The 19,872-nt window shown below is 47.8% G+C and overlaps 2 protein-coding genes across 5 annotated transcripts in view; one reads left to right on the forward strand and one right to left on the reverse strand.

Moving 5' to 3' along the window:
- LOC127039327 (zinc finger protein 420-like) overlaps positions 1–19,872 on the forward strand; it is a 645,607-nt gene that overhangs the window by 106,662 nt on the left and 519,073 nt on the right. The window lies entirely within an intron of this gene.
- Positions 6,189–19,872, reverse strand: part of LOC127039329 (zinc finger protein 665-like) — a 370,491-nt gene continuing 356,807 nt past the window's right edge. For 2 of the 3 annotated variants that reach the window (XM_050932739.1, XM_050932738.1), the window contains exons 14-16: positions 15,648–15,938; positions 12,201–12,314; positions 6,189–11,842 (exon numbers count right to left, since the gene is read on the reverse strand). In XM_050932739.1, the coding sequence (XP_050788696.1) occupies positions 10,716–11,842; positions 12,201–12,314; positions 15,648–15,938 (1,532 nt within the window). In that variant the 3' untranslated portion in view covers positions 6,189–10,715. The remainder of the gene's footprint in view (positions 11,843–12,200; positions 12,315–15,647; positions 15,939–19,872) is intronic. The other variant, XM_050932737.1, reaches the window with a different exon arrangement.

The following is a 19,872-nucleotide window of genomic DNA, read 5'->3' on the forward strand; positions in this document are numbered from 1 at the left end:
GCAGGGGAATGAGGGTTGGGGCTAAGGATGAAGGGTTCATGATGCGGGGGGGCTCAGAGCTGGGGCAGAGGCTCAAGGTGCAGAGGGATGAGGGCTCTGGCTGGGGATGAGGATTAGGGTGCGGGGGGATGAGGGCTCTGGCTGGGGATGAGGATTAGGGTGCAGGGGGATGAGGGCTCTGTCTGGGGATGAGGATTAGGGTGCCGGGGGATGAGGGCTCTGGCTGGGGATGAGGATTAGGGTGCCGGGGGATGAGGATGAGGGTTTGGGGCATTGGAGAGGCTCAGGGCTAGGGCAGAAGCACAGGGTAAGGGCAGCCTGCCTTGCCATTAGCGGATGGCAGGCGCTAGGACCCTAGGGCAGCAGACAGCATTTCTGCCAGGAGCTGCTCTACTCGGGCAGCAGGTGCAGGCAGGGATGCTGCTCGGGGGAGAGGGGACGCAGGGGGAGGGGTGGAAGGCGGAGGCGGGGACACGCTCCAGGCAGGGACGTGGCGGGGCGGGGCGGTGGGGGGTAGGGTGACCAGATCACCCAGGTCAAATATCAGGATGCAAGGGGGGGCGGGGGCAAGGGGAATAAAATGGCGGCAGAGCAAAAAAAAAAAAAATCACGCACCCCCAATTCCTCCTCCCTCCATAAGTGCTGGAGGGAGGCCCAGGAGACTCAAGGGAGCGCAGGGCCGGGGTGAGTGAGAGTCCAGCCTGGCTCCGAGCAGGCAGGACTCAGGTGCGGTACCGGGAGGGAGAGTAGGGGGCGGCCCACCCGCCAGGCCTGGCAGCGGCTGTTCTCCCCACCTGGGCAGTGGGACTCAGGAGCAGCACCCACAGCCGCGGGGGGACGAAGCGGCCGCTGACCAAGCTCGGCAGCTGTGACTCTGGCACCCACGGACCCCCCCCGAGCCCGGGCCTGCTGCAGGGACCCAGCGCACACGCTGTGCACACCCAGCCCCTGGCCAGTCGCATCTGGGCTGGCTGCCCAGCTGGTGCAATCCCGCCGGCGGCCCCGGAGTGGAGGCAGCAGGCCCGAGCCTCCTCATCCCACTCGGGTCCCGCAGGGGAACGAACGGGGCTGGGCTGTCGATGCCTCTGCCGTGGGATTGCACCAGCTGGGCAGCCAGTCCAGATGCAACTGGCCAGGGGCGGGGCGTGCGCAGTGTGTGCACTCTTGGGTCCCCGCAGCAGGCCCGGACTCGGGGGGTTCGGGCCAGGGCACCAAAGCCGCAGCTGCTGAGCGCCACGTGCTTGGCCACTTCCTCCCCCCGCGGCAGTGGGACTTGGCCCCATGGGTGGGCCGCCCCCTACTCTCCCTCCAGCTACCACTCCTGAGTCCTGCCTCCTCGGGGCCAGGCTGGACTCACACTCAGGCCGGCCCCACGCTCCCCTGAGTCTCCTGGGCCCAGCATGCTCGGCCACAGGTGGGGATTTGGGGAGGAAGCCAATGGGGCAGTGAGGGGGCGGGGATAGGGGTGGGGATTTGGGGAAGGATCCAAATGGGGGAAGGAGGGGGCGGAGTCGGGGTGGGGGAGGGCGCGAGCCTTTCCGGGCTCCGGACCCTTTGCTTGTTTGTCCAGTGTCCCGACTTAGCATTGTTCGGGAGGCGGGACAAACAAGCAAATATCAGGAGAGTCCCGATAAAATTGGGACATCTGGTCACCTTAGTGGGGGTAGACCCACAGGGGTTGGGGTCGAGGCCAATCCAGGCAGGGCCGGGGGAGAGACCCAGCTCCAAATATTGCTGGAGCAGGGCACCCAGCCCTGAATATTCCTGGAGCCGGGGCACCTCGAGCCCATATAACCGGCCACCTATGCTCACACCCCCAGAGCATGGACACTGCCCGAGGTGGAGTGTGACCCACCAGATGCAGCCAAGTCATCTCTAGTCACAGGCCATGAGGTGCAGGTCCTCAAAAGGGGAAGGGGCCCTGCGCTCAGGAGTCACTCACAAGCTTGTACTTCCAGTGAATGGCCTTCGCCTGGACCGCCTGGCCAGTGGTTCTCTGCGTTGTATTTCATTGTGCCTCAGGAAGACTTACCTTCATCCCACCATCCATCGCGGCGCAGAATCCTGCAGAATCCTGCAGAAACCTTGCAGAATCCTGACATCTCCAGGGCTGTGCTGGTCCAGGGAGTGTGAGTATGCGAGTGTGACACCCCCGCCTTCTTTTGAGCTTAGCTATCAATATAATAAACATGCTGATTTCTGCCAAACTCTGGTGGGTCATTAGTCCTCCCTATGCTTACTAGCTGGCCCAATTTCAGGTAACACCTGCGATAACCCCAACCCCTGCAGGACAGAAGGTGGTGAAATGAGCTGAGAAATATCCTTGGCATCAGCAGGGGAAAGGTAGAGGATCTGGGCCAGTCACATTTTGAAGCCTTGTGGCTTGGCCTCCTCTGCCCTGGGAGGTGGGCCTACGGAGGCCGGCTCTTCCTGCTGGCCTCCTCTATGTGACTTGCCAGAGGAGGAAATGAGGCTGGAATGGGGCAAAAGAGGAAAGTTGAGCTGAGGAAGGCAGGGCAGAAGCTAAGCCCCTCAGTGCGGCTAAGTGGGGTTAGTAGAGCACCACCAGTCGTTCTGCAAAGCCTGGGGAGGTGCGGTTGGCTGCTGGGAGGCAGAATCCTGTGCCTGCCTCTTGGCTTCCCAGGGGTGGCTACTTGCAGCCCAGGAGAAGAAGGATGGTTCTGGATGAAAGCAAGACAAGCAAAGCTCTGGGAGGAGATTTGGGTGCGGGTGCAGGCTCTGCACTGGGGGAGGGGGTTGGGGTGCAGGAGGGGTGGCGCTTACCCCAGGCACTGCAGCTCCCAAAATAACCGGTACACACAACCCTGTGACAGCAGCTCCCTAGATGAGCAGGGCCAGGGGGTCTCAGTGAGCCACTGCCTGCAGGCGCTGCCCCCAGAGCAGTTCCTGGCCAATGGGAGCTGTGGAGTTGGTACTCGGGGCAGAGGCAGCACATGGAGACACTTCCCCCTCCCGCCCCAGGGGATGCTGGGACATGCCAGCCACTTCTGGGAGCGGCACGGAGGGATGGAGGCAGAGTGGGCAGGGAGCAACCTTAGTGGCGCTGGCACATCTCTGCACACCCATCGGGGGAGGGGAGCAGAGGGCCTCCATGCACTACCTGGGGTAGGGCAGTGCACAGAGCTGCCTCCCCTCCTGGGTCTCTTACAGGAGTGGGTGGATGGGGCCTTTTGGCCTGCAAGGTGCAGCAGGTCGGACAAGATGATCACACTGCTCCCTTCTGACCTTAAATGTTCTGAGTCTAAAAGGGAGAGGGAAGTCAAGGAAAATTTTTTAAAAAATAAACCAAATATTGTAATACCAGGATGACTCCAACAGCTCATTGTATAGTCCCACCCCTTTCTTCCTCCCCTGGATGTTTAATGACCCGCTAAGATTTGGGACACTTATTCTCTCATTCCATCGCTAAATTGATACAGTGTGACTGAAATTAAACCAATTCCCAGTGGGGGAATCATCACATTGGCTGGGAATCAAACGCAGGTCAACTGCTTGGAAGGCAGCTATGCTCACCACTATAACCAATACATGTGATAAAAGAATCTCTCCTATGTGCCACATATGCTTGCCAAATGAAGCACCTCCCCCCCAGCTAAGAAGCTGGCTGGAGGCAGCCTGTCCCCTGTGAGGAGAGAGAGGTTCCCAGAGTGACTGACAGATGGGGACATGGGCTCCACATCCCAGTCCGAGGTAGTTCAAACCCCATTTCTGCCGTCAGAGAAGGGAAATGGAAATCAATGACCATAATGGCTAATTTTACCCAGAAGGAAGGAAACACTTCCTTTTAAAGCACATTTTGGGTTGGTTCCTGCTACGTACACATGGTTTTGTTGCTGATAATGACAATCCTTGGGCTCTGCCCAGATAAGGAACAATTCAGGTTGTCACTCAAGTGAAGAAGGGAGATTTTTTTTTTGACAGGGACGGCTGCCTCATCTTAAGGGTGTTTGTTGTCATCTTCTAATCTAGTGGGTGATACATGCAGGCAGTCCCTGCTTCTGGGTCTCTCCCGAGGAAATAAAGTTTCTACAAAAAATCCCAAAGCTTTTCACTGAAAGGAGGGAAAGGAAATGGCCACAAGATGGAGCGAGGACATAAGGAATGTAACACAACCCCATACTTAGGGGTAAGCCATTATTTTTTGTCAAGAGCCAAAATTATTGGTCAAGGTCTAGTCAAGGTCCAGACTCCAGCATAAATAATAAAAAATAACAATAATGATGATGATAATAATAAGTAAATAAAAAGATTTTGAGGTCCATTCAAAAGCAATGTGGCCACTGTCTGCCTATTGATTACCCCGCATTGACTCTGAGAGGTGCTTTATCTCCACTCTCTTGGATCTGAAGAGCTGGTTAGTTTTACCCTTGGTATCCCACCAGGCTAAACAAGCCATGTTATCGATGGTGACACTAGGATTGAAGGATTCTATCGTATTATAAAAATACTGTAAATAAAGACGTGGTCTGAAGGTGAGCATTCAGTAATGAGAGGCTATTCCCCCAGTTGAGTTCCGAATGCTTTGCTAGAAATGTCCCCTGGGACCCTGGCACTCCCCAGCAGGAGTGAAAGGAGAAACCCCCAGCTCTGCACGTAGCTCCAGGCTGATTCATCAGGGGTGGGGGAATTGAATTCTTTGCTGCTGAGCAGGGAGCCAGGGCAGTTCTCTGGGAAACAGTGTGCCCAGCCTGATCCAGCTGCTTCTTTGCCCCTGGGGCCCTGCAGGTTTAGACTGTCCCTGAGGCCAGGCAGCTGCTCAGGGAGCTTTCTTGGTGTCGCTGGCAGGGCAGGAATATCCCACTTTAAGGGCTTGAGTTCAGCCATCAGGAAAGGCAACAGCTTTGCTCCTTACTTCTAAACAGAGCTCCAAGACTGTGGTTCTCAGCCGAGTGTCTGGAGCTCTCTGCAGGGCAGCAAGCTGGTTTTTGGCGGGGAGGTTGCCAAAATAACACTCAAAGCAGGGCTGGCATTAGACTCACTGGGGTTCAGGGCAGAAATCTAAAATCTGAGCCCTTCCATCTAGGACTGAAGCTAGAGCAACTTAACTTCATGGGGGCCTCTCTGTTGTGGGGCCCTGCACAATTGTTCTGCTGGCTACCCCCTAACAACAGCCCTGACTTTTAATCTACTGGACGTGCAGAAGAACAGTTGTTGTGGCACAGGTGGGCTATGGAGGTTTTATATCATGTTGGGCAGGGGGCACAGAAAGAAGAAGGTTGGGAACCCCTGCTCCAGGGAATCCCGGAGAATAAAGACTCAATCCGACTCAGTGCTGCCAACTCTCATGATTTTGTTGCGACTTGTTCTGTCAACTGAGACCACTGAGAACAGCTGAGCCCCACCCTCTTTGGAACCCCCCTTCAGGTAGTTGAAAGCTGCTATCAAATCCCCCCTCCCTCTTCTCTTGTGCAGACTAAATAACCCCAGTTCCCTCAGCCTCACCTCCAAAGCCATGTGCCCCAGTCCCCTAATCATTTTCATTACCCTCCACTGGACTCTCTCTAATTTGTCCACATCCTTTCTGTATGGGAGGGCCCAAAACTCGATTCAGTACTCCAGATGTGACCTCACCAGTGCCGAACAGAGGGGAATAATCACTTCCCTCAATCTGCTGGCAATGCTTCTACTAGTGCCATTAGCCTTCTTGGCAACAAGCGCACACTGGCGACTCACATCCAGCTTCTCATCCACTGTAGTCCCCAGATCCTTTTATGAAGAACTATCGCTTAGCCAGTCAATCTGCAACCTGTAGCAGTGCACAGGATTCTTCCATCCTAACTGCAGGACTCTTTTTCATACGGGAGAGTTTTAGGGCTATTGTGATTCAGGGAGCCATACTATAGGATGCCTTCTCGGTGTGAATTTGACAAGTGGCTCAAATTAGATGCACATTGTGACCCTTCTCAGGGAGCTGAGGGCTGTGAGTTTCCTTGCTGTCACCTGCCACTAGGCACTCAAGCACCTGCCTCTGAGCTACAGCAGCCCTGCCAGTTGAAATTAGAGGCACCTGAATCCCTGGTTCCTTCAATGTGTCCCACTCTGGCGCCCAGCCCCTATCACCAGATACTCAGAGAAATTCCAGAGCCTCCCTTCCTGAAGCAATGATATTTCCCAGGTTACCAGTTTTACTGTAGACCACTGCTCCTGTATCACGCACAGCACTTCAGTACAGTTATCAAACAAATGGAAATTTATTTAACAAGAGATAGAGATTTAAACAGAAACAAACACCGACAGAATAAAATTGCAAAATGCAATCTACACTTTTTAATAGTTACCTCTCCCTATCGAAGTAGATTCTCACCTCACACTTCAGTCTAATGCAGTGATTGCCTTTGATGAAGCACCACTGGTTGTTAGGGATCTCCTTGGTGAATGGACCCAGAGTGTTTTTCTCCACCCTGTTATAGACTGAACCAGTCTTTTGTCTTTATTCATAGAAAAGAAGATCTCCTCGTTGTCATTGTCCTTTTCATTTCCACAGGGTTTTGAGGTTTATAGTTTGTCTTTGATAGTTTTCCATTGGCTTTTCTGGGTTGGTGCAAAGGTTGACAATGGAGCAACACATCACATAACTGGCTAGCAAGCGACGGGTGACAATTCCCTCCCACTGGAATGGGACGTCCCCACCAAGACCAATGATTTGGGTGACTCACTTCCATGAACATGCATCTGACGAAGTGGGTATTCACCCACGAAAGCTCATGTTCCAAAACGTCTGTTAGTTTATAAGGTGCCACAGGATTCTTTGCTGCTTTTACAGATCCAGACTAACACGGCTACTCCTCTGATACTTCACTTCCATGATAATACCATATGGGCATAATTTTCCATGTATTTACATTACTTCTTCAGTCTGACTCATACACACCTGTCACAGTGATTAGGAGTATCAATAATTTACAAGCTTTCAGTAGAGATCTCACTGCTATGCTTCCTGGATAAATATCATAAAATCAATGTATTAGGTGTGGCGAGTTTGTCAGGTGAGACAGGAGTCGCTTGTGAATAACAGTGACCCTTTTGCCAATTGGCACCAATCAGCGTTTGTCACACATGCACTGAGCTATACAGTCGCACCCTGATAGAACAAAAAGGTCAGCACATAAAAGAGAGAGAGGAACAATAAGATACTAAAATGACAATGGTTCGAACTCTCCATTTCTCTCAGTCTTTGGACTGATGGGCACTAAGAGCTTTTCCCTCAGTTGAACCAGGTGATCGGATACCTGGCTCGCCCTCCATACTAGCAGTTTTCTCACATACAGGGAGATGGGTCAAAATTGGAATTGATGTCATAACTCGATTCTCAAAGGGGATTGATCTAAGGCTCTGTCTACCCTTCAAACACTGGAAATATTCTTCTGACAACCTAACACTGTCTACACTGGGGCTTAGGTCACATTAACTACTTCTCTCAGGGGAGTGGATTTTTCACACCCCTGAGAGATGTGGCCATGTCAACATAGCTTTTCAGCACAGACCAGCCTTTAGATGGCTTTTTGATATGAAGGGCAATGGACTTCAGCCTTTTCCTTGGTACTGATGGTTAACAACTACAGCTTTCCTACCTGCTGGACACATCCTATGACAGATGTCAGGCCTTTCCTTTGCAAATCAGAGAAGTGGGGAAGTCAGTGATGCTTACAGTCTAAGTGGGAAAAAACGTATATAGTTTATCTTCTCAAGTAGCTCTTCTTTTAATAGAAATTGACTTTGAAACTAAGTAAAATAAGTTCTATTTGAAAACACAAAATATTAAAATATATACTGGGCCAATATTCTCTTATACACTATTTCTCACACACATTCTCTCACCCCAACCTTCAGAGGGAAGTTTCCTATCAGAACTCCTTATACTACAGGGAGTAAATTAAATCAAATTAACTTTTCAAGATTAGCCATCATTTCCTGTATGACTAACAAAACAAAAAACAAGACAACTTTCAGTTTTCCAAAATAATCACACAGATAGTCTGTTACTTTTTAACCTACACTTCACCTATAATTTCATTTCCATTAGTAACAACAACATATGCGAAGATCACAAATTCTGGCCACATATGTTAGTTTTCTTTTAGTCCCCATTGCCAACATCTGAACCTTGGCTGAAGCTGTGGTTTGTCCAACGTAGGTCCCAACCACTTCTGAGAGTTCATATATCCCTGGTTCTTCTGCCATGTGTGTTGGTGAAAGAAGTCTCCTATGTCAGAATGTGTGCATCACACATTTTAATCTTTCAAAGTAGGCAGAGGTAGAGGAGAAGTAATGAAAATGCATAAAACAGAAGAGAAAACTGTCTGGTCTACACTAAGTACAATTATATTTCTTGGGGGTGTGAAAAATCCACACTGCTGAGCTATGTAGTTAAACAGCCCTAACCCCCCATATAGACAGCACTACATCAGCAGGAGAGCAACGCAGCCATCCCCAGGTTGAGGGGGCTGGACTAATCAAGTCTGATGGGAGAAATCTCTCCCACTGGGTGACAGCATCTGTAATAGCAGTGCTACAGCAGCGCAGCTACATTGGTGCAACTGTGCCAACATCGGCTTAATTGTGTAGCCACAGCATCAGAGAAAAAAAACATGGAATCAGGACTCAACATGCGCATATCCGGAAGTCTGAAATTGGAGCTTGACACATTTGCTGCCTCATGAGTTACCATCATTTCTACAGCCTGAAAGGCCTTGTTATCCAATCAGGCTGCCAGTTTGGGATCCACAGGGAAGCAATGTCCTATGAAGCACTCCCTCTTTGCATCCAAACAGAGAAGGATGATTGTTCTCAATCTAACCCTGGCATACTTTGGAAGTGTAACCAGTGACACAGAGCTGGTAAGTGGAATGGTACAAACAATCTTCCTTGGGTCCTTAGCCACCAAGGCTTCCTTTCCTGGAGAGGAAGCCAAGAACTGAGTGTGGACTCTTTCAACCTCAGCTCTTTCCAAATCTTTGGTCTTGGTTAGGATAAATTTACACTTCTCTGAAGTAGAATCCTTTACAAAACCACTTAAAATCTCAGCAGTGTTAATGAGGAATGCCTTCCCAAAACATGCCCAGTTTCTCTTTAATTTGGTGGCACAGGTCCAGGCAAGAGACTGGATACAAGCCTGGATCAGAATCTCCATTAGTTACCAGAGCTGGAGTTTCTGTTCAAGAATAGCTATTTTTCTGAAGCTATTACATTTTCAACACTGGTTTCATTTTATACACATCTTTAGCACCTACAAAGATTAAATTCAACCAAAATCCCACTTCTATTTTCTCAATATCTGTGTCATGAAGGGCTGCATTTCCCATAGCATAAGATTAGGTAGGACAGACCTTCTGTAAGACTGGGTTACAAATGCTTTGGGAACCAAACACATGGGCAGTCTGCCTAGTTCAAAACCACTTACCATGGAATTCTCTTCCCAGATCATCGGAGACAATATTGCCTTGAACAACTGAAATACACTGTGATCATATGCACTTCCTTCAGTTGTGCTGTTGTTCACCATTTCTGAGTGGAGATTTTAAATCACTGCTGTGTCTTTGTTAGCCTGTCCAGTAAATTAGAGAGTTCTCTCCTGTTGATAGAACGGCACTTCAACTTCCTCCATGTCATCATGGAGGGATGGGGAAAAAGCAAAGCTGAAGTGAGAAATGACGACTTTAACAAATGCTCATTGGTCTTAAATTCTCCAATAAATCTGAGCTACATCCCATCAAACTGAACTAATATCTAATGAGGTGACCAAACAGCCTTCAGGAAAGATAGAAACCCACATCATAGAGAGACAGAATACATGATAATGAAAGTGTGAAGTGAAAATCCAGAGCAAGTTACATATGGGTTTGCAGAATCAGGACAAGAGATTCTCCAATCACATTCTCCTCTGATCCATTCAAACTTGCTTCACACAGCACTGTCCTATAGTCAGTTATGTTATTTACAAATTTTTTAGTATCCAAGCATCCCAGAATGAGGGGGAAACCATCCCCTTGCCAGAAGTGGCTTTACCAATAGATGGAACCTGGGATTTAAACTCCAAATGATCACACTCTGTTTGGGAGCCATTTGAATTCCCCTCCCAGGTCTTTGACACTTTCATCTCCAGTCATAACAACTCTAGTACAGCATTAAAGAAGTCAAAGCATCATCTCCAAGCACAGACAATGGAGAATGCTACATCAAATGACACTTTGAGAAGTGGATGGATAGAATGTGATGAATATAAACTCTACATGGCTCAGACAAAAGGTAACAGTTCTGCAATGATGAGGAAGGAGGGAATCTCTGCATCACCCTGTTTCCTTCCAGTGTCAGAGAGGTTGAAATGATACTTTTTTTCTGCCCCTTCTCCTCTTCATTTATATACAACTTGAAAAGTTCCCAATATAGCTGTTCTTTAGCAAATGTGAGAACAACTGGCAGTGATAAAATCTGTATCATTGGTGACCCTAACAACTTTGCAATAGGAGGAATGGTATAAATGTGATGCTGCCTGGTTCCTGATAGGAAGAGTACTTGTGGGACAATAGAAAGGACAAATGGGCCCACTTCAAGAGAGGGAGAATTGCAAAAGGCAAAAATGGGCCACTCATCTGGACAAGCTGAGGGTTAACACTACTGAAAACAGTTCAAACAGCTTTAAAAGTTACTATGTGGGAATCAGGAAAAGTATAAGAGAAAAGAAAGTATGCATAACCCTAGAGGTTTTTATGGTGTTGACCTCCCTTGCAGATTCTCTGATGCTTAGAATGGGCTGAGTGCCAAGAGAAGGTTTTCCCACACACACTGCATTCATAGGGCCTCTCCCCTGTGTGGATTCTCTGATGTTTAGAAAGGGCTGAGCTGTGAGTGAAGTTTTTCCCACACTCATTGCATTCATAGGGCTTCTCCCCTGTGTGGATTCTCTGATGAATAGAAAGAGCTGATCTGTGAATGAAGTTTTTCCCACACTCACTGCATTCATAGGGCCTCTCTCCTGTGTGGATTTTCTGATGAGTAATAAGGTGCGAGCGGCGATAGAAGGTTTTCCCACAGTCACTGCATTCATAGGGCCTCTCCCCTGTGTGAATTTTCTGATGGTGAGAAAGGCTTGATCTCCGAGTGAAGCTCTCCCCACACTCACAGCATTCATAGGACCTTGCCCCTGCGTGGATTTTCTGATGAACAGGAAGGGCTGATCTGTGACTGAAGTTTTTCCCACACTCGCTGTATCCATGGGGTCTCTCTCCTGTGTGGATTTTCTGATGATTAATAAGGTGCGAGCTTCGATTGAAGGTTTTCCCACACTCACGGCATTCATAGGGCCTCTCCCCTGTGTGGATTCGCTGATGTTGAAAAAGGGCTGAGCTGCGAGTGAATCTTTTTCCACACTCACTGCATTCATAGGGCCTCTCCCCTGTGTGAATTCTCTGATGACCAGAAAGGTCTGAGCTTCTAGTGAAGCATTTTCCGCACTCATGGCATTTGTAGGGCCTCTCCCCTGTGTGGATTCTCAGATGAACAGAAAGGCTTGATCTGCGAATGAAGCTTTTCCCACATTCAGTGCATGTATTTTTTCTCTTTCTCATGAGAATTTCCTGCTGTTCTGTGGTTTCCTTGAGGTCCTTCTGTGTTCCCCAATAGGAAATAAATTTACCTGCTTTCTCCCCTGGATGGTTTCCCTGCTCTCTTTCTGGTCTGTGCTGAATCTCACAGGAGTTTCCCTGCTCATGACTCCTGCACACACTCCTTTTCAATCTTTGTGATAATGCTCTGTGTTTATCCACTTGCTCAACATTTTCAGGCTGAGAATTCTGCTCTTTCTTACATGCCATTGCATCACCTGCTGCGATAGAGACAGAAACCTCAAACAGGGATGGAAAGGGGAAGGCCAAACCAATACAAGTGCCGAAGACAAGTCATATAAAAATCAGGCACTGAACTCCCCCAAACTCTTCCCCCAAATAGGAGAGAGGAGGGGGATGAATTCAGCCTTCACTTCCCCTCCAAATTCACATGGGAAAGGGAGGAAGTTACTGCCTGGTGTCTGCTAGCATCTACAGGAAGCCATGAACTATATTTACCAGGAGTTTATGACCCCTGGGACAATAATGAACTGAGAGACATCCCAAGAGCTTTGTTGGGCATATCAGATGTTTCCTTCAGGCACTTACAGATTCTGAGTTGCTTTAATGTTTCCTCACCTGTGCAGGAAACTTTTAGGATCTCTCTTTCCTCTGAACCCTGGAGGTCTGGGACCCATGGCTCTTCCCCCTGTTCCAGCTGGGACATCATATTAGGCTTGGAAACTAGAAACCCTGCTCAGATGAAAGAAAACAAAGAAGTTCAGTAGATTTCATAAGACTTGGTCATAAACAACATTCTATTAATTTAACTTCAGTGCTTAGTGTGACCTGGTGTGCCTGGGGCAGTCCTCACTGAAAAAGCCAAGGTCAGGGCAGGCTGAAAAAGGGAGAGCAGATGCTCCTAAAACTGGTGGTCAACACTGAAGTTAAACTCACTGACCAGTCACAAATTGTGTTTCTGATTCCCGACACGGGTTATCGAGAAGCTGAAAAAAGAAATCACACGGCCCCCATTATTGCATCCCAGTTCTCTGACTCCTAATCAGCACCTAGGTCCAAGTACAGTGAGAGGTTATTCAAAAACTCTGCATGCATAGACAAAGTGGTCTTCTGACCCAAAAGGGTCAGTCTCAGTACCAGGTCACTACCGGTTTGCATCTTACCCAAAATACCACACTGCCAGCCAATCCTTTAGCATCTAAACTAAAGGTTTAAATGAAAGAAAGAAAAAGAGAGAAAGAAGTTGAATGGGAGGCTTCAGTTTGCAAAGAAGTTGCTCCAGAGGTAGGAAGGGAGATTGAAGACAAAATGGAGATGATGCAGCTGCCCTTTACATTCCTTTTGCCACGTGGCTTGTACTTCCTGTGTCCCAAACACAAGCTTCACAGCACGTGGCATGGAAAAGCCTTGAAGTTCTCAGTACACAGGCAAACCCCAGCATGTCTTGCTGACTCAATAGGTGTATCCCCTTGGGCCTTTTCATGGGCTCATTGTACAGCTGATGACCCTGAATGGGACATCAAACAGGCTACTCAGTGCTGACACCAATATGTCTGGGGATGTCATCTAGAAATGCTGCACAAGTCTAGAAATACAGATATACTCTACAAATCTATAACTCACAATACAAAGGTGATACAAACATAGAAACAAGATTATCATACTTGGAAAATCATAATATTTTCACTGACACCTGGCATGGCATATCTAGCATGATTCACTGCAATCTTATCATATTGGTATTCATAATAAAATAATATTAAGTGTCTCACAATTCCACAAAGTGTCACACTTAGTAAACTAGTGAATTCCTAGGACCAAATTTACAGGACCTCGAAGATGCCAAACACTCTGCTTATGAGGGATTGAAATACCCACATATCTGCTAGGAACATGCAGACAGACAGACACTGCAAGTCCGTACCCCTATGTTCATTCTTCTAGAAAATTATGATCAATTATGTACACAGTATGGCTTGTGAGGTATCATTTGAAAACTCAATCTACTGAATATTATCCTCCCGTTAAAATGTTTAGCAACATTGTATGTAAAGTTATCAAATTTTACAGTATGATATTACTGAAGGTTACAATTCTGGGGAAAACCCACAGACCACCAGTTCCTCGGAGACATCAAGGCAAACAGCTGGTCAAATAGCCATTCTCTGGCAGGGGGAAGGTGTGAAGAAGACATTTACATTCCATCACAGGGACCACTTGAGGCTCATATCTACAACAGACAGACAGCCTGTCATCATGACATAGCTGAGAACTGAAGTTGTTTCTAGTACAAAGGACTGAATTATAAAGAGGTGAGGAAAATGCTTGAGACTCTCTCTCCTCTTTCCCTCTGCTCATGACACCTGAACTTGGGCGGCATGTGGGTTAGGGGAAATCCTGGCTGAAAGGAAAGCCAGCCTGTCTCAGCATATGGTGAGAGAAACATTTGCTTTGAATCCATTTTAGCTTGTTAAGTTAGACGTTACTCTGCGTTTTACCTTGCATTTCTTTTGTAAACAATTCTGACTTTTGTGCCTCATTACGTGTGGTCACGTCAAATCTTTATTTCCCCCAGCCCCGGTAGTTAACAATTTTGTTTCATTGTTTTATGTAACCAGTGTCTTTGGATTAAAGTCTGCTGGAAACTCTATTTAGTATAACAAGGGTGGTGCATGTCATTCTCCACTGATGAAACAACAGATTTCATATGAGCTTGCGATATTCAGGAGTGTGCTGGACAGTGCAAGATGCACATTTCTGGGGAAGCCTGGGACAGAGAATTTTCTGGAGTTCTCCTGTGTTGTACTGTCATTCGTGAGCCGCTGACTAGCAGCACTCAATACTGTGTAGCTGGGAGTGAGTTACACGCTGGACACTGTGTGTTAACTGCCCTGGAGTGGCTTTTCTCACAGTAGAGCAGTGTAAAAGTCATCCCATCTTGGGGAACTGAGGTGACACAGTTGTTGAACAATCCAGATTGCACTGTGGTTAATGTCACATTATGGGGGACAAAACAGCCACCTTCCCAGAACTGGCTTTAGCAATAGATGGAACCTGGGATTTAAACTCCAAATGATCACACTGCATTTGGGATCCATTTGAATTCTCCTTCCAGGTCTTTGACACTTACATCTCCATTCATAGCGACTCTGATACAGGATTAAAGAAGTCAAACCATCATCTCCGGGCACAGACAATGGAGAATGCTTCATCAAAGGACACTTTGAGAAGTGGATGGATAGAATGTGATGAAGATAAAAGGTATCAGTTCTGTAGTGAAGGGGAAGGAGGGAATCTCTGAGTCGCCCCATATCCTTCCGGTGTCACAGAGGCTGAAATGACACTTTTTTTCCTGCCCTTGCTCCTCTTCATTTACAGATAATTTGAAAAGTTCCCATGACAACTGCTCTTCAGCACAACCCAGAGCAACATGAGAACACCTGGCAATGATACAATCTGCATCATTGGTGACTCTAACAATAACTTTGCAATAGGAGGGATGGTATAAATGTGATGCTTCCTGGTTCCTGACTGGAAGGGCACACTTGAATTACTCATAAGACAATGGAACTGATAGAAAGGACAAATGGATCCACCTCAAAACAGAGCAAACTGCAAAAAGGCAAAAATGGGCCACTCATCTGGACAAAGAGGGATAACAGTACTGCAAACAGTTCAAACAGCTTCAAAAAGTTACTATGTGGGAATAAGGAAAAGTAAAGTATTGATAGCCCTAGAGGTTTTTATGGCGTTGATCTCCTTGGCAGATTCTCTGATGGCTAACATGAGTTGAGAGCCAAGAGGTTTTCCCACATGCACTGCATTCATAGAGCCTCTCCCCCCTGTGGATTTTGTGATGTTCAGAAAGGGCTGAGCTCTGAGTTAAGCTTTTCCCACAATCACTGCATTTATAGGGCCTTTCTCTTGTGTGGATTATCTGATGCCTAATAAGGTGCGAGCTGCAATTGAAACTTTTCCCACACTCTCGGCATTCAAAGGGCCTCTCTCCTATGTCGATTCTCTGATGTTTTATAAGGACTGAGTAGTCACATAAATTTTTCCCACCTTCAGTGCATGTATTTTTTCTCTTTCCCATGAGGATTTCCTGCTGTGTTGTGGTTTCGTTGAGGTCCGTCTGAGTTCCCCGATAGGAAATACATTTACCTATTCTCTCCCCTGGCTGGTTTCCCTGCTCTCTTTCTGGTCTGTGCTGAATCTCACAGGAGTTTCCCTGCTCATGACTCCTGCACACGTTCCTTTTCGATCTTTGTGATAATGCTCTGTGTTTATCCACTTGCTCAACATTTTCAGGCTGAGAATTCTGCTCCTCTTTCTCACATGTCATTGCATCACCTGCTGTGATAGAGACAGAAACCTCAAAACAGGGATGGAAAGGGGAAGAACAAACCAAAAAGAGTGCTGAAGACAGGTCAAATAAAAATCAGGAACTGAACTCCCCCAAACTCTTCCCCCAAATGTAGTGGTAGGATTTTATGTTGGTATTTTATATAATTTAGAATGAAGGATACAGAATAAGAATGTAGCATGTATTAAATGTATTGGTGTATGATCTGATCATATCCTGCCAGCCACCATTTTTGAATAACAGAAAGGAATGGCCTAATGGGCCAATGGGTAGAGATACATCAGCCAGAATCTGTGTCTGGACTGATTTCAAGGCAGTAACAGGCCTTTGAGGGTCACCAATTTGTTGTAGGTTTAGCATTGTAAAATAAGTAAAAGAAAGACATGATTGTTTTCTTTTCCATTGCAATTTGATGTTCTTGTTCAAAATGTTGTGTGTAAATTAATTCTGTTTTGTGTGTGAACAAGGAATGTGTGTGTTAAGAGATAAGTGTGAAGGCCATCGCTGAACCATATGTACGAGGGAGGAACCGGAAGCAGACGTAAGGGCGCCAGAAGGCTGCAACACGCCCCTATTGAAATGTCAGAGGAGGGCAGACTGATGACTCTAAAGATGAGACAGGCACCTATCAATAGGGACAAGATAGCTGGGATCTAAACCAGCCTGGGAGAACTCCCTGAGGCACTAGATGAAAGAACAAGATAAAGGATGAGAAGGACAATTTAAGAAAACAAGCACTCATCAAACAACAATTGATTACAGCATGACGGTGCAAAACTCATTGGTCCCAATGAAGGAAAATCAGTATATAGCCAGGGTCCCTTGCCATGAAACTTCAGGTTCATCCTGCCAAGACTTCCCCAGAGCATCGTGTCATGACCAATGGAACATGACTCCTCCTACCCATGATCAACCTAGCTGGCCACTAGATTAAACTGCACTCCGGACTGCTAAGCGTAACATCGACTGGCGGGACAGTGTATGTGTGTGTGATTGCATGCATACGCAAATTGTTGTATCTTCAGTAAATGTGGTGTATTGCCTTTTCCCCTGAAAAAGATCCCGTGTGCTTCTTATACGCATAACAGGGTAAAACCCACAAGGCAGCTAGCTAGCACATCTTGGAGGGACTGTTCAAATTAAGTGGTTCATCAAGACACACTTAGTTGACAATGGACCATGGGAGAAACCCATCTAGACTGAGTGGACTGTCATGTAAATGTGCTGTCTGGAATCTAGGTAATGGCTTCTTTCAATGACTGAGGGAAATTGGGCATAACATGTGACTTGCCCATGTAACTCCAAACTCCATCCGGTTACTGTAATTTTCCACAGTAAGAACCATGGGATGCCCTTCACACTGCAAAAGCTTTAAAAGGCCCTGGAAACAGCTCCACTTTGTCTTCAATCCTGCTTCTTACCTCTGGAGGAACTTTGCTACAAACTGAAGCTCTGAACAAAGGACTGACTGACCCATCCCAGAAGGGGATGTACTCCAGAGACTTGACTTAAGCCAACAGTTTATTCCATCACTGCTACAAGCCTGAACCAAGAACTTTCCCATTACTAGATGTAACTGATTCCCTCAGCCAATTTTAACTCTCCCCTTTCTTTCTTTTTATTAATAAACCTTTAGATTTTAGATACTGAAGGATTGGCACCAGCGTGATTTTTGGGTAAGATCTAAGTTGTATAGTGACCTGGGAGTGGCTGGCCCTTTGGGAGCAGAAGAAACTGTTATTTAATGACACTGGTTGTAAAGAACCACACATCTCTGAATCCAGCGTGTTTGGTGGTGTTATAAGAACCAGAATGCCTGAGAAAACTGCCTTTATCTTTTATTGTTAGCCAGTGTGGTGAAACAGGAGTTTATTTTCGTGGCTGGTTTGGTCTATCTTATAAAAGAACAGGAGTACTTGTGGCACCTTAGAGACTAACAAATTTATCTGAGCATAAGCTTTTGTGGGTTACAGCCTACTTTATTGGATGCAAGCTTATACTCAAATAAATTTGTTAGTCTCTTAGGTGCCACAAATTCTCCTGTTCTTTTTGCAGACTAACACGGCTGCTACTCTGAAACTTATAAAAGAATATTCACCAGTGTGGGGATGTGTTTGCCCTATTTCTCAGCAGTTCGTCCTGAATTTGGCATCCTCAGTTGTGACCCACTAAGGCACAGTGACAGGATGCCAAGGGACGAGGCTGGGTCATGGATTGACAGGGAGTTAGGTGACCCAACCTTCATACAGTCTCCCTTGGGACCATCCTCTTTAGGGCACGTCTAAGGTGCATCAGGGAGTCGGCCGCTTTCCAGGCTGGTCTCACACTGGTGCATTAAAAATGGCTGTGGAGACATTGTTCTGACGTTAGGGCTCTGCTTGGAGCTCAGACCATCTAGCCCATCCCCCCCCCCCCAACCCCTGGCTTTAGAACTCAAGATACAGCCCGACCGACAGCGCCTGCACCGTTATCTGTAGTGAGTCAGCATGGACTCTGCCTGGGAGGCAGCTTCCAGACGCAGTGCAGACATACCCTTAATGGGCGACACGCTCGCTTTAACTTTTTCCAAGGGCGAACCCCGGTTCCCCTTCGAACCACAGAGTTAAAAGGGACCACAAAGGTCATCTAGTCTAACCCCCTGCCAAGGTGCAGGATTTGCTGCGACTAAACCAGCCTCCTTTTGAAAACCTCCAGTGGATAGCCTTCCACCACCTCCCGAGGCATCTGTTCCATTCTCCTACTGTTCTTCCAGTTAGCAAGTTTTTTCCTGAGATTTAATCTAAATCTGCTGTGCTGTAGTTTGAACCCACTGCCTCTTGTCCTGCCCTCTGTGACAAGACAGAAGAACTGTTCTCCATCCTTTGTATGGCAGTCTGTAGCAGGGAAGACCAGCAGGGACCACAACTGGCCCCTTGGGCGATAGAGCCAGGAAAGCCACCTCCACCCCTCCGGAAGCTGAGGGACAGGACAGGAAGCAGAAGTACAAAAGGAGGGGGCCCTGCAGCTCAGTTGGGCTGGAGCTGCTGCGAGAGACAGACACATCACCCGCTCCTGGAGAGGGACACCAAGGACCTGCTGGGGCAGATGCCAAAGGACTGGCCAAAGCTCCCAGGGTCACCAGCCAGTCGAGGTACCAAAGAGCTGATGTGGCTGCCACAGACCACCGATCCTGGGAAATGGAGGCCAGAGGTACCAAACCGTGGGGATTGTAGGAAGTCGCTCAGGGAAATTAGACCATCATCTGGCTGAGTGTTGGCCTGACACTAAGTCAGTGTGTTGTGAGTGGATCCCCGCTGATCCAGTGGCAGATTACACTGCCACTGTTAGGGCCTGGGGCTGGGACCCGGTGGAGTCAGGTAGGCCAGGGTTCCCCTACCTCCTGCCACCCCACCTTCGGCCAGGAGGCCTGTGTTGATTGACCGGCCGCCAAGCTAGGACGCTAGACTGTTTGGTGCTTCCTTTGCCTGAGCCCTAGACTGTTTGGTGCTTGCCCTGGGCAAAGCCGCTCATTGGTTGCTGCCCCACCCTGCCTGAGGGCCTGGACTTGGAGACTTTGCAGCTCTGCCCTGATTGCAGGCCAAAGCGCTGACTGTCAGTGCCCAGTCATGCCTGAGGGTCAGGCGTCCTAGACTTGCTATTTCTCAGCCTCGATCAAGTGGCCTGAGCTTTGAAGATGGCTAACTCCCCCTTAACTGATAGCAGTGCTAGGAGCACGACAGCTAGGAGGCCTGGTCTCCCTCAGAGACAGATGAGGAGGGATGGCTACACACGCTCACACAGCCTTTCGAGTACTTGAAGATCGCTGTCATATCCCCCCCATTAACTCTTTTTTCCAAAGTGTAAACACCCAGTTCCATGAGCCTTTGCTCACTGGTTTGCATTCCACCCCTTTGATCATCTTTGTCACTTGCCTCTGGATTCATT

This window comes from Gopherus flavomarginatus, chromosome 23, assembly GCF_025201925.1.
Source record: "Gopherus flavomarginatus isolate rGopFla2 chromosome 23, rGopFla2.mat.asm, whole genome shotgun sequence".
Classification (NCBI taxonomy): domain Eukaryota; kingdom Metazoa; phylum Chordata; order Testudines; family Testudinidae; genus Gopherus; species Gopherus flavomarginatus.